The sequence below is a fragment of the Staurois parvus genome, unplaced genomic scaffold (assembly GCF_062004578.1).
Source record: "Staurois parvus isolate SC_StPar_1 unplaced genomic scaffold, SC_StPar_1.0 ptg000230l, whole genome shotgun sequence".
Lineage (NCBI taxonomy): Eukaryota > Metazoa > Chordata > Amphibia > Anura > Ranidae > Staurois > Staurois parvus.
In genome coordinates this window covers 6,792,286-6,807,258 of record NW_028318026.1, presented here as the reverse complement: position 1 = coordinate 6,807,258, position 14,973 = coordinate 6,792,286, and the positions used below count along the sequence as shown (strand labels likewise).

The 14,973-nt window shown below is 40.5% G+C and overlaps 1 protein-coding gene across 2 annotated transcripts in view; it reads left to right on the top strand.

Annotated features, from left to right (window-relative positions):
• LRRCC1 (leucine rich repeat and coiled-coil centrosomal protein 1) overlaps window positions 1-14,973 on the top strand; it is an 81,748-nt gene that overhangs the window by 9,222 nt on the left and 57,553 nt on the right. For both annotated transcript variants that reach the window (XM_089679722.1, XM_089679721.1), the window contains exons 2-4: window positions 4,980-5,063; window positions 6,221-6,426; window positions 9,023-9,088. In XM_089679722.1, the coding sequence (XP_089535848.1) occupies window positions 5,005-5,063; window positions 6,221-6,426; window positions 9,023-9,088 (331 nt within the window). In that variant the 5' untranslated portion in view covers window positions 4,980-5,004. The remainder of the gene's footprint in view (window positions 1-4,979; window positions 5,064-6,220; window positions 6,427-9,022; window positions 9,089-14,973) is intronic.

The window sequence follows — 14,973 nt, the reverse complement described above, 5'->3', positions numbered from 1 at the left end:
AATAACGGACAGGTAAGTATGATAAGAAAATGGTACTAACCCGGCAATGGCATAAAAACAAAGACCACTAGACCTCCTCTTGGTCTCAGTGGTCTGGAAGTCACACTTGCTACTTGGCTCCACTTGCTACTTGGAGCCAAGTAGCAAGTGTGACTTCCAGACCACTGAGACCAAGAGGAGGTCTAGTGGTCTTTGTTTTTATGCCATTGCCGGGTTAGTACCATTTTCTTATCATACTTACCTGTCCGTTATTGGCTTATGGTGTATGGATATGTGTGTGCATATGACCCAGGCATTATTGCTCCAATAAAGTTTTGATAGTACCACACTATTGGCGTTCCCTTTTTCTTTGACTCTCCTGTTGGAGAGTGCAGATACACATCTTCCATTCTTGGGGTGTCTGGAGCCAAAAAAGGGGGATCTCTGTCTTTCTACCTTTGGATCTGGAGATATTGCTACACCCAAGGCGCATGAGAGTGTGGAGGAGGGAGGATTCGTGTGGTCTCTGGAGCTGTATACCTGGCTGGTCTTTTGGAGTATATCATACACAGGCGCATTTTAAATGTGCGGTCGGTGAGTGCGCAATCCTGTTATTTTCCAGTCACCTAATGAGGAGAAGACCTGCACATATTTGATTTTATTGACTTTATTGTCATGAGAAAGACTTTTATATATTTTATACCTTATTTTATACCTTATTTCATTACATTTTCAGCGCTGCACTATATATATATAATGTCTCTACTATGAGGTTTAGTGATCCCTTGAAGTGTTCTAGCAGCTGGTTTTTCTGAGCGCTCGCTATATTCATTATCTATAGTAATAATTATTCAAATAACCTTAATACATTCCTAACCATACAATACAAATGTTGTAAATCTTAGTAAGTTTGAAATATAAAAGAAAATTACAATATTTGGCACAGTCTCACCACTCCCAGAATCTCTATTTTTGAGGCCTCCCAGTGGGATGCAGTTGGGAAAAGAAATGTTTCTGGTCAGTCAGGCACCAGAATTAAAATGAGCATCAGCGTCTCTGGTGAAAACCTTTTCCTTCAAAACGGCCTTCAAAACAAAATGGCAGCTGGAAGTTCTCAGCAAAATGGCCGCAGGTAGCAAGTGAGTATAGTGCAGTATATAGCAGTAGTAGAGTAATTAAGAAGTAGTTTCAGAAGTAGTAAGAAGTGATGAAGTGATTTAGCGATGATTTCAGAAGTGATGATTCAGAAGTTTTTTTTTGTTTTTTTTTAAGTTGTCTTCAATTTGAGGTGTGTGGCATTTTATACCATACAAGTCCTTTGTTCCGAAGGACCTCCCAACGGGCTTGTTGATTGGACAGTTGAAAAGTTTGCGTACCTATAGAAGTTCCTTACCTGTCCACCAGGGACAGTCAGGTATTACAAATGAACTGGTGATCTTAATGATGACTCACCCTTTGATATAAACAGCATGTCTTTATGGATAAAATAAATGGGTCCTATTCAAGTATAAATGATTTCCCTACTAACTCTCGAATAAGGACCATAGACATATGTGCATATATTTGGTTTCTCATTTTTCTGATATATGAACTGTATTGGGATGGCTGATTTCCTTTGGAAATATAGAACTTACCCAACTCACAAACCATCTTATATTTTATAACTTCAATCTTCAGTTGAGTGGAATGCAGTACCCAACTTTGTTGAATAGATTTTGGTGTGTGGGTATATACCTTTGATAATATTTCAGTTGATATATACCAAGCTTCTTTTTTTTTTTTTGTTTTGTAATTTTAAATGAATCAAGTTTCACCTTATGCTGAATGCGCAGTTCAAGGAGATGTGACATAGGAAGCTTCATCCATTGTTGGGTAATTGGGGTGAACAGATTGGACTGGAGTGTAACCTCAGTATTCAATAGCTGATTGTGATAGCTCAGAGGTTTTGTTTGGTGATCACACATCTTCCAAGGTTTTGGGAGAATTACAGGCAATAAGGACTTAGTCCCACGATTGCCAAACGTTGGTACTGTGTTTGATCATCTGCAGAAATTCAGATAGTCGTGTTTTAACCTTATTGTATCTTAAGTCTCTTCCACTCATTGTTTATGGTAGCTTCCTGGAAGGTCACCTGAAATCAACCATTTAACCCATGACAGTCAGCTTTTAGGATGTTCTTTTGGGTAATATCATTTTTCTTAATAAATAGTCCAAAAGTCATCACATGAGGGACATTCAGGAATGTCCATGAGCAGAGGAAAGATGGCTTCTGCTCATCTCTATGGCCAGCCACCACCATTGCCGGATCGGTTTCTGGGCTCTGGGCTTCCCAATGAGCCAGGTAAGCCCGAGAACCACTAGAAAGCAGCTGGAGGGGGGGTGTTTAATTAGCTGTTTGGAAAGGTCGGTGGCTGCAGAAAATTTACCGGGGTTATGGCACCTAGCTGCAGCCATAACCCTGGTATTAATCAGTAAAGTATTGACGTATTTTTCCAGTTAGGTGGTTGGCAATTGGATAGTATCGATGCTGGTGTGACCCTTTCAAGTGAATAGGGCAACACTGCAACTGCCCTGCAGCCATGTGCAAAGTTGCAGCAAAGCAGGCAGTGAGGAGGCAACATATCACCCCCTCACTGCCTGTCAAGCAACCTCTGAAAAGTGATCCACTGCAACTAGCCACACATGTGAAGGAGCCCTATGACCGTGGTCCTAACAGTAGAATATTTCTGCTGGTAAGAGGTTGACAGTCTGCAAGATAGAATAGCACTTGGCCAGAAAGAGATCACTTTAATGCAGTTGGCCAGCTTGAACATGTATTGCAACATATGTGAACTAAGAATTCCCATTTTAGGGTCAATATCCTTCTTTAGCATTTTGTGTGCTGTATATATGGAAACTATTTAGGAACTGAACACTCATACCCCCTATTTTATACTGCACAGTGCAGGTCAGTAATTTTAAAGGGCGGGGATGCTGGAAGTTGCTGGATTATTCTTTGATTATGCAGTAAGTTATGCTTACTGTGTTGTAACCCCTTTTTGTGGTTTTATTTTTTTAAAGATCTGTTTATTGGTTTTAGTAACATTGACAAACAGACAAGTGTAGACCCACACAGGGGCATCATGGGATAATGATTATCCAGACAGTCAACACATGGGATGTACACTTGAACACATGAGCTCTAAAGGCGTGGCCTAAGGTCTCCTGCCAGGAAGTGAGTGCATATAGTGCGAAGCACAAAGTAAATTGGATGTCAAAATACCCAGATAGCCATACATACAGTAAAGAAGCACTTTTAGGATTTAGTAATGGCCACTGAAGGCTCTGCAAGCCACTTGGGCCAAACCCTGTCATATTTCTTAGGACAGCCTCTGTGTATATAAGTGTCTTTTATATAGAGGTAATCTAGCATTTACTAGTTGCTTGCAAAAGGAGATGGTTGGGGAGTGGATTTCTTCCAGTGTAAGGTGAAGACCTTTCTTGTGCAGAAAAGTAAACAACTAGCTAGGGCTTGGTCAGCTATTGTGGGAATTAGGTTTTCAAATAGGCTCAACAAACAAGGTCGACATGGTGGGTCTTAAAGGGATGAACATCAGTTTGTTAATTAGAGCCATTACCTCCTCCCAGAATCCGGAGACTGAGGGACAATACCAGAAGATGTGGGAGAAGTCTCCTAGGGAATGACCACACCTCCAACATGCCTGAGGATGGGATGGATTCATTTTGTGGAGTCTATATGGAGTGTAGTAGGACCTGTCAGGAATCTTAAATTGTATAAGCCGATTTCGTAATGAGACTAGCGATCGGAAGGGAAGGTCCCAAATTTCATTCGAGTCATTATCCATGTCTGTGATGTCCCTCAGCCACCTATCTCAGAGGCCCTCCAGCGCAGGCAGGGACACTGACACAAGATGGGCATATAAATGGGAGGTGGGTGCAATCTGATCTAAGCACCTGTTCTAAGTCAGACTGGAAGAGGGTGGGTGAAGCTCTGGAAAACTGAGCATGGGAGAGCTTCATTCTTTGATAATAAAATGTGGAGGGCACATTAAAGTCATGGAGAAGTTGGGCAAGGGATTTTAGGGTACCAATAATCACTACTTGGCAGATAGTCTTCATCTTGTATTTGGCCCAGTTGTTTGTGGGGTTTTTTTTTTTTAATTTAAAAGCGTACTTGTGTGTATGTATGAATCGCCTTGTTTTAGAAAAAGTAGATGATCTTCAGTTGGGGGTTGCATCTTCTTCAACGTACATTTTCGTCTGCATAGCATGATTCACAGCATATACAAGACACAGTGATACCTATGAAGCAAGGTCAGGTCTCGACAAATCCCAGGCACCAGGTTGCCATGGCTACTAGAAATTGCATCCTGGCGCCTGGGTTCAAACACTGCCTCCCATGGGAAACCGTGTCCCATAGACTTTGATTGGAAAACCATCTGTCAATAACAATCCTAAGTGAACACTTATCTCCGCATGCAACTCTACTCTATCCCTTGCAAATCTGGAATGTACTACTACAAACTCAAACAGAATCCTTTTCATAATGGCACTCAAAACACAATGTGCATGGATCGCATCTGTGTGAACCACCTGAATAGGAACACAAAATAGCTAGCCTGTCATGTGAATTTGTGAGTTTCAAAACAAATACAGAATCGCATATGTGTGAACCAGGGCAGCTCCATTCACACCTCAGCATTTTGGGATCACAGCAGAATCACTGTGATCACCAAACGCAGGTTCAGGTGCCATTATTTTCAATGGCGTGGAAAACGTGGTGCGGTTTTGGCGTGATTGTCACGTGGCAAATCGCATCTCGTGAAGTCCTGGGCACTGACAACTCATGCTACACTGAAAAAAAAACTTAACTTTTCTAGCTGGCTCCTAGATTCTAAGCAAATTTGTCAAGCCCTGGTGTACGGTACAGGCAGTTCCAAATCTAATAAAACTGTTTTTTTTACAAATGTACATTGACATTAAACTTGCCTCACTATTAGGAACTGCTGATCGTTCAGAAGAAAGATGGCAGATCAAGATCCCAGTAACCAGGACCTAAGCTTGATGGATAAGAAAATCACAAGGTAAGCTGTATAACTGTATCTGTTGGACATGAATAAAAAAAACAGCAGCAACAACAAAAAACTGTTAAATGCAGTGGTTTTTGACAGCAATGCATCTCTTTCTATCCAGCTTACACAATAATAGTGCAAACTACAGTAACAAATGGTAACCAATCAGTTCATAGAAACATTTTTCCAAGAGAGAATTTCTGACTGGCTTCTTGTTTCCAATGATGTCAGTTCACAGCGTTACTGTGATGTGCATTGAATCAAAGTACTGCATGAGCACTTTTTCTCAGCACACTGCATTACAGTGCTGCTATGATGACAAAGAACTACAGTAAATCAAACAAAATGTCACTAGTGATATTTCAGAAAAGTTCTGTGGGGAAAAAAAAGTAAACGTAGTGATGCACCACGACTGGCACATTGGCAATGTATCTCTTAGCACACACCAGCAGCTGTGCAATCAGTGCGGCTCTCTGGTGTGTTAAAATTGTATTTATCATGTTCTACGGAAATATTTAAAATTTGCTGGGCTTTCTAAATGCATCTTGGGATATGAAAGCATTAAAATTCTACATAATAATCTAAAAAAAATAAGAAAAACTATGATGTGGAACTCCAATAAAAACATTTTTTATTGTTTTTTTTTTTTTTTTTTAATGTTAGATAACTCAGAGAAAGGTTAGAACCTCCTTCAGGGTTTTATTGTTAACTGTATTCATATTGAACAGATTCCGAGTTTACTTCTCACAGGTTCCCACTACTAGGAAACAGAATAAAAAGTAATTTTCCCAAAACAGACAGCAGTAGAAACCTAGAAGAGGTTCTAACCGTTCCCAGCTCCCTAGCACCTTTGTTGTAAAAGTCTCTCCAACCCCCTTAGCCTACCTACTGCTCAGTGAGGTAACCCATCACAATAAACCAGTAGTAAGATGGTAGTCATGTGGCCAGGGTTATCCTTTACAGCAATAGTTGAAATTTGTATGTAACGTCAACAACCCATAGTTCTGCTCGTTGCTTGGCATGTCGTTTTCATAAAGGCGATCTCTCTTCATGTATCTTTTCAGCATATGTTTAGTTTGAATTGCCTACATTTATGACAAGTTAAGTTTACATTTTGAAAACTTGAATCTGTATGCCCTGTATTTGTACAACTTCTTTTCTTTTACCAGCCTGTTGGACCTTAATTTGAACCCATTCCTCCATTCAATCAATTTGCACTGTAATCAGATTTCTGAGATTGAAGGCCTTGTTCACTTGCGCAATTTACAGCATTTGGAACTGTCATCCAACCTAATAAGCAGGATTGATGGACTTGATACTCTGATACATCTTCAAACCCTAAGCTTGTCCTGCAACAAACTCACCAGAATAGAAGGTGTGTATTTTATGTAAATTCTATTCATATTGTATTCTGTCTACATGATGCATGTAACATTTCAAAATATATAGCCCAGGATTTTATCATTAGTACTAGGAAGAAGAGCATTGTGGGAAAGCGCAGACAGCCAATGTGATCTGTTGTTGTTGTTCACATAACATCCCTTTACTTTTAGCTTCCAGTATGAGTGATCCTTCTAAGATAGCAGGTACATAGACATATTCTGTAAAACAGGGTTTAATTTGGTACCCCAGAATAGCCAATTGAAATTATTACTTTTAATGGTATATTCACACCAAATGGCCAGCTATTCCAGCGCAGTCCCGCCGCATGGCCCAGGCAAAATGCCTTGTCTCCTTTGTACCTGATTCACACCACTGTGTTGCGGAGGTGTGTGGGCACCTTGTACTGAGAAAAAGTTCTGTGTGCAGTACTTTTTCTCAGCACAGTGCAGTGCGAGGCAGTCCAGTGCCTCGCATCGTGCAGCCGGCAGTCCACTGCTTCGCATCATGCAGCCGGCAGTTGAACTTTAATATGTCTGTATTACATCTAAATAAAGGGGGGTTTTTAACCTCTTGCCAACTGCACACTGTAGTTTTACTGCTACAGTGCTGGGCGGTTGCGCAGAATCATGCACATTTTATATGTGATTTTGCATTTCCGGGTAGGGTGCGCGCCCACCTGACTGTTCTGTCACTGGCTCCAGCACATGCCGATCGCCAGGTCCCGGCCACTGATTTATTGCCGGGACCCACCGATTGGTGGAGTGAGTGACAGGAGCGAGCTCTGTGTAGGTAAACAACACAGAACTCTCTACTGACAGTGGTGATGAACCAGTTTTTGTTTCCCTGCAACTCAGGGAATAAAAACCGGTACATCCCCTAGTAAAAGCACCACACAGTAAACACTTTACACACTAGGCATGAAGTTAATCCTTTGCCCCAGATGTTAACCCCTTCCCAACCAGTGTCATTAGTACAGTGTCAGTGTAAATTATTAGCACTGATCACTATATTAGTGTCACAGATGATGTTTCTCAGTTCCCCCCAGTGTCAGACTGCCCGTTGTACTATCACAGTCCTGCTATAAGTAGCTGATCATCGCCATTACTAATATAAAAATAAATCACTACAAATTCCAATAAATATCCCATAGTTTGTAGACACTATAACTTTCATGCAAATTAATATACGCTTCTTGGGATTTTTCTTTATCAAAAATATGTATACATTTTGGCCTAAATTTATGAAGAATTTAGATTTTTTTTTTTTTAATTTTATTGGATATCTTTTATAGCAGAAAGTAAAAAATATTGTTTTTTCTTTTTATGGTTTGTCATTTATATAATAATAAAAAAAAGCAAAAAAAAAACCAGCTGTGATCAAATGTGACCAAAATAAAGCTCTATTTGTGGGGAAGAAAATGTTATAAATTTAATTAAAAGTAGAGTTTCATGACCACGCAATTACCAGTTAAAATCGTGCAGTCCCAAATAGCAAAAAAATGGCCTGCTCCGCTAATTATCACCAATATTAGGAGTGGTATTTTTTGGAATAAATACTTTAACTTCTGGCCGCCCGACATGTCCTTAGCAACTGATGAAGTTACAGCTGTCTGTTTTGACAACAATAGTACAGAGAGAAGAGAGCGCCAGTAGGAGGTATGGGCCGAGCTCTCTGCCTCCTCTGTACACAGGCGTTAACAGAGGATCACTCACTTTGGGCTGTTGCCACTGCATCCCTGAGGACTCCTGGTGATACCCCAGGTGAAAAACACTGGTGTAAAGTACTCCTCTCTGACTGCAGGTTTAAGGCATTTTTTTTTTCTTTTCACCTTTCTAAAATACAAACCTAAACACCACAGTGGGCATGGACACATCGGCTGAATAGAGCTGTATTAAAAGGCATAAAAAAGAAATAAATGCATTTATTTCTTACAGGTACTTGTATAGCGCCGTCAAATTATGCAGCGCTTTACATATATATATATATATTGTTCATTAACATCAGTCCCTAACTCTCAAGGAGTGTACAATCTAAAGCCCCTAACTTACATTCATGCATACACATACTAGGACCAGTTTAGACCGGAGCCAATTAACCAGCATGTCTTTGGAGTGCGGGAGGAAACCCGAGAACCCCGAGGAAACCCACGCAGGCACACGGAGAACATGCAAACTCCAGGCAGGTGGTGCTGTGGTTGGGATTCAAACCAACGACCCAAGTACTGCCAGGCAGAAGTGCTAACCATTTAGCCACTGTGCTTTTTTACTGAAAGGAGAGGATGGTAGAACGGTTCACATTCTAAGATGTTGTATGTTTACATTGGGGACTGGGTTGGTACTTTCGGCCCTCTCTTTTTTTTCATACAATAAATGAATAAATATAAACGAAAAATGCTTCTAAAAGCGTGTTTTGTTTTTTTTTTTTTGTTTTTTTTTCTGGCCGTGTGCACGAGGCTTAATTACATAAACATACAATCGTCAAAAGTTTTTTCCTGTTCTATGTGCTTCTTAATTTCAGCTTTTGCTGTTGATTTGTTTTTGTAGTCTTTTTGTAGTATCTCTTAAATGTTTTCTTCTAATTTACCTCAGGCCTGAATAAGTTATTAAATCTCAGGAAGCTGAATTTATCTTATAATCGCATACATGACCTTAGTGGTAAGTGGATCTTCAACCTCTGTTTCCTCAGTTTTTTTTTGTTAGATTGTGAATTGCCAGTGAAGAGCTTTTATAAATGACCAGACATTTAAGGCGAGACATTTTAATGCAATAGAACGCTTCATCATCTCTGTTTGTGTAATGGGTTGTGACAGTAACATCTTTATGATAATATCACATCTCGCACGTTCCAGAAATGATTTGTATTTTCAAGCCTTTTAACATATTAGTGTATGAACGTATTATTGTTCAATCCAGACACAGTCAAAAACAAGGCGTAGATGCATCAATCTATTTTAATCTTTTTTTTTTTTCTTACTTTGCAGCATATAAGGTCATTTAGGGCAAAGCCCTCCAATATGGAGTATCTTTTAAATCCAGCTCATAGAACCCCTTCCTTTCCTCTGTTTTTTTTTTTATTCTGGCTTCCCCTCTCAAAGTCCATAGAAGTTTTTTGTTATGCCTTCCAGCTGTTTATTCGGAGGACTGTCCTCTTGATTGTTCTCATGAATTTACTTTCCATTATTAAGTTCTGTGTCCGACTCCCCTTACTGTCTTTGCTTGTTCTGTGTTCCTGAACCTGCTCAATGAAGCTTGCTATGCTATCTTGAAAATGAATGTCTCCATACAAAAGTATTAATGAACTCTGCTGAGCACTCTTTGCATCTAAACTCTTCAGATAGCTGCCAGGCAATTTTAGAGAAACAGACCTTACTGTGCCAAAATCACTAACCGTTTGAGGTGTTGAAGAATTTAAGAATTCAAATGCTGATTGCTTTTACTTTTGTATTGTGTTTATTGTATAATGTTTAGGGCCTCATTCACACACAGCGTATTAATGTGTACTCCATGCAAGGGCTGTGTTTACTCGCAAGGTGTTCTGCGCATCCCCATGCAGATCGTTCCATTGATATCAATTGGAATGCAGCAGCTGAACATATACAGCCGCTGCTCTCAATATAGTGTGGGTGTGGGTGTAGGTCCCTGAACTCACACTGTCTGTGTTTGGTTCCATGCACCTGCACCCACACAGATGTCATATTGGGAGCAGTGGATGTATCTATGCAGGCACAATCGACATCAACGGGACTGCCTGCAAGGGGATGCACAGAACACCTGCGCATCACCATATGGTTAAACACAGCCCTTGCACGATTGACATGCCCCATGTGAACAAGGCCTAAGGGGCTATGACTAGTCGTCATTGCTGCCTGTGGTATCCCTGCAACTGATCTTAACCCATAACTGACTTCCCGTGGCTTGTCCTTCACTGTGTCTGTTTGGAGGTGGGGATCTTGGCAGAGATAGGGCTTTGCTTTTCATGTGTGAGCCGCCAGCAAGGAGAACCGTGAACAGCATAGTGGTGACATCGGCAAATCTTCTGAGACCAACAGTCAGAAGCAGTGGTGTCTTAGATCTCACACTACAGATATAAAGTTAAGGGGCTGTAGACATAGGAGTGCCTAGGCACCCTTCTGTTAGGATACCAAATGCTGCACTTACAATGTTAACCTTAAAAAAAAAAGTGAACTAACACTGTACCCATGCAGCCGGTGCAGTGGTCCAAAGATTTAAAATCCCTGCTTTTCTCCATCTTGTTCCTGCAGTTTCCAGGACAAATCAGAGCGATGCTCTTTGCTGGCACTGACCAATCAGAACCGCTCTAATCTGTTCCGGGAGTGCTGCAGAAAGAAGGGGAAGAAGAGATGGGGTTTCAAATCCCCAGACTGCTGCATCAGTTCGTATGGGCACTGACAGTTCATCACCCACAGAGCTAAGTAGAAGTGGGTACAATGTTCACCATTTTTTCTGAAAAGGTGAACTTGCTCTTTAATGAAACTGATACTAGACTGTGTATGGTTAAGTAAGTAATATTTATTAATGAAAAAGCAAAAACCCATCCAACACAGAAACAGAATACAAAGCAAAAGTGAAGATATAAGAAAAAAAAAAGTGAACAGTGTGCCAAGTGACAGTATACCTAATTCACCGCCTAACTATATTACAATATATACAAAGAACGGTATGTGGCACAAGTGCAAAACACTGGGGCACTAAGGGGAACTCCAGGAGGAGTTATGTACCGTCCCAGCAGCCAGCATCAGGTGGAAACTGATCACTGGGATCTGCTGGCTACTGGGAGACACTCGCTGGTGCACACCAGATTTCAACATTGTAGGATCCAGGTCCTGACTCTCGCATACCGGGAAGTGCACTGCTATTTTTCAGGAGGACTACCAAAGGTACATTTTTCAGAGTACGCTATGGCACACTTAACATTTCTAGATGTAAACTAGAACAAAACAAATCTCTTTTGAGTTCAGGTCCACTGTAGGTTAGTCAGCTAAAGGTATCATTTAAATGTCAAACTTTCTACATTTATATAAAAAAAAAAATAGGATAGTTTCTCTTTAATTTGATTGCTGGCAGCAGTGCTGTTGTTGTGTTCTCTAAAACCAGCTTAATATGTTTTAAAACTATGGTCAGGATCCACATTAATACCTGTTTTCACCATTCCCAGATTAGAGCTGAATGGTGCTTTTAAGGCTTTAAGAAAGTTACTTGAGTCTTTTCAAATGCTTTGCAACTGCTTTGTAAATGTTTGTTGATTCTGATTCCCCTCAGACTTTAGTAAGCTAAGATTAGCCACTTTCAGGCCGCTTGTCGCAAGGTACTGCGAATGGGTGTCAGCTACAGGATCAGTGACATACCCGTATATTGCTGGTGCTTTACCAACACAGGGGGTGGGAAAACGCACAACCCTCCCCCCCACGTCCACAGAGCGCAGCGGAATCAGAATCCCAGTAATCAGGACCCGATGATCATGTGATTGCTGTGCGCTCGCAATGACAGCAAAGCTTTTATGAGTCGGTCTGATTCATAATCGCTTTCCTTCTGTTCCTGGAGAGCTGTGATTGGTCCACAGCTCTCACATGGCACATGGGGCCAATTGCAGCAACCCTGTACCATGTGACCAGCACTGTATTTTGAACTGTCATGAACGTAAGACATTCATGCCAGTTCAAAGCAAGCTTTGCATTTCAAAACAATAATCTTTATTGCTCCTGCAATGCAAAGTGTAAAAATAAAAAATCCCTGATCACCCCCCAGAGTAGTACAATGTTACTATGGTACTATAAGTATTTAAAAAGAAAAAAAAATAGTAAAAAAAAGAAAAATAATGTTTTAAAAAATAATTGAAAAAATTAAAACTTTTTTTTAAAACTACTTGCTGCCCGTCTGCCAACAATGTGCGGGCAAGCGGCTGCTCTGGGCAAAGCAACATAATCTTACGTAATTTTCTATTTCCGGGTGTGTGTGCGCCCCCCCCACTGCCCCTTACGCTGTCCAGGGAGAGAAGAGGGAGCACGGCACGAGTAAAAGCACTACACTTTACACACACGTTAGATTAGTACAGTTAACCCTTTGATTGCCCTTATTAACCCTTCGATCACCTCGTCACCCAGCCAGCGTCATTAGTAGTGTCAGTACATATTTTTCACTGATCACTGTATTACTGCCACTAGCAACATCAGATAGGGTAAGTTAGCACCCCTCTCAGCCAGGGTCAGCTAGTTTTAGATTGCCTGCACACTATAGGTCGCTGATCAATATATTGATCAAGAACAGAACTATACTAGTGCCTCCCTTTTATAACAACCCCAAAAACGCAGTGTTGGCAGGAACGTCCCCGTTCACTGCCAGCACTAGAGTTTAGCCCCTCTGCTGTTTTTCACAGTAGATTTGTATCAATTGATTGTGGGCCGAAGCATTTTATATGCACAACAATACATGGCTGCCCACCCATTTTCAGCTCTTGTCAGACAATTTGCATGGAAACCTCTCACGGCTTCCAAATGTAAAACTTTTTAGGGCCTAACCCTCAACATGGACATTACAAAAAAGAATGAATTGTGGTCATATTGGTTCACAGACCCGATTCATCATATGCCCGTGTTCTCTACTGTTACATATATGCCCAACATAGACCAGCAACGTCAATGAACTTTGAGTGGTTATAGCTACAGGCATCATCCTGGTATTGTTTTTTTCATTTCATCAGTTCCATTTCGCTTTTTCAAGCAGCAGGAAAGGACCCCCCCCCATGCTACTTCCGCCTTCCAAGGTTTTCTTGGGCTCTCCCATCCCTCCGGAGAACTCAAAAATGCAGATAGCAGACTGGAATTCCTCCAATCATCTCTGTGGTCTGAGAAACCGGCAGCTATTAATATTTCATCATTTCCGTCTCACCAGATATAAACTGTGCCATTTTAAAATTGAGAAAGCATCTGATCACACCGATCTTTGTGTGATCAAATGCTTTAAGGGCAGAGGAGAGATCTAGAGTCTTAAGAGACCCCAGATTTCTCAGAAAAGAGTACCTGTTAATGCCTATTGCTATCACAGGGAAAAAAATGAAAGGGACAGTGTAAAATTTAACCGCTTAAGGATCGCCCTATAGCAGGTACAGTGTCAGTGCTTCTTATATTTTTTATTTTTTAGCACTGATCACTGTATTGGTGTCACTGGAGATGTGACAAAAAATTATATCAGCAAAATACTCACCATGCCTCTTATCAAATTCCTTGGGGTGTCGACTTTCCAAAAAGGGGTAATTTGGGGGGGGTGCTTGTACTATCTTGGCATTTTAGGGCTTCTGAAACTGTGCTAGGTAGTAAGGAAGTGATATTAGGAAATATGCCCTTTGAAAGCCTGTATGAAGGCCTGTATGTAGCTAGGCTGCCAAAAAGCCTCAAATGTGGTATCCCCATACTCCAGAGAAGTAGCAGAATGTGTTTTGGTGTGTTATACCCAATGCATGTGTGCGCAATATATCATTTCATTGACAATTTTGTGTTTAAAATAAAATTTAATTTTGCAAAAATTTGTGGCAAAAAATAAAATTTTCAATGGACTCAGCATGAATCTCAACAAAATCCTTGCGGTATCTACTTTCTACAGTGGGGTCTTTTTTTTGGGGAGGGGGGTTGTACTGCCCTGGCATTTTAGCACCTCAATAAATGTGATAGGCAGTCAGAAAGTAAAAGCTGCGTAAATTCCAATAAATATACTATATTTTGTAGACTCTATCACACAAACCAATAAACATGTATTCAGATTTTTTTTTTTTTTTTACATGTACCTTATTACGTTTTGGCCTAAATTAATGACTAACCTTACATTTACTGGATATTTTTATAACTGAAAGAAAAAAAATATAGTGGGATTTTTTTATTTCACAATTTTCGTTCGTTTTTTCATTTATATCACAACAAATAAAAAACCCATTGGTGATCAAATACCACCAAAAGAAAGCTGAGCTCTGGGGAAAGAAAAAAAAATTGCTTCTTTGAAGTAGGGCTGCTCCTGCACTGCAAGGGTTGAGGTAGTGGAGAATCAGGTAGTTCTTTTAGCAACTCCCTAGACTTAAACAAACATTTAACCCTTGCAGTATGGGAGCAACCACATTACAGGTAATCAATTTTTTTTCTCCTTAGATGGGCTTTAAAGTCTTACACAGTTGTATAGGCTCCTCTCCTGTACTGAAAACTCTAATTTTCACTGCACACTGTGAGCTTCTCACAATATACATTAGAAGATGAAGCAAATCAGATGGAGCCTGCTTCATTTCTTGGCCGGAGGACATTCAGTATAATTTAGTCTTTTCCATATCAGCCTGGCTATCCCTGCCCTTTTAAATGATTTAAAATCATTGGATTTTAGTTCTTTCAAATGTAGAGGCTGAGCATCACGTGTGAGATTATCTAGGGCACTCTGCATGTAAATGCGCCCTGATGGCCTCTCCCACTAACCAAAATCTGCCCACATTGCATAGAAAAGTACAGAAATTGAGTCACTGGGGCTATACTAAGTACTTAATGAAA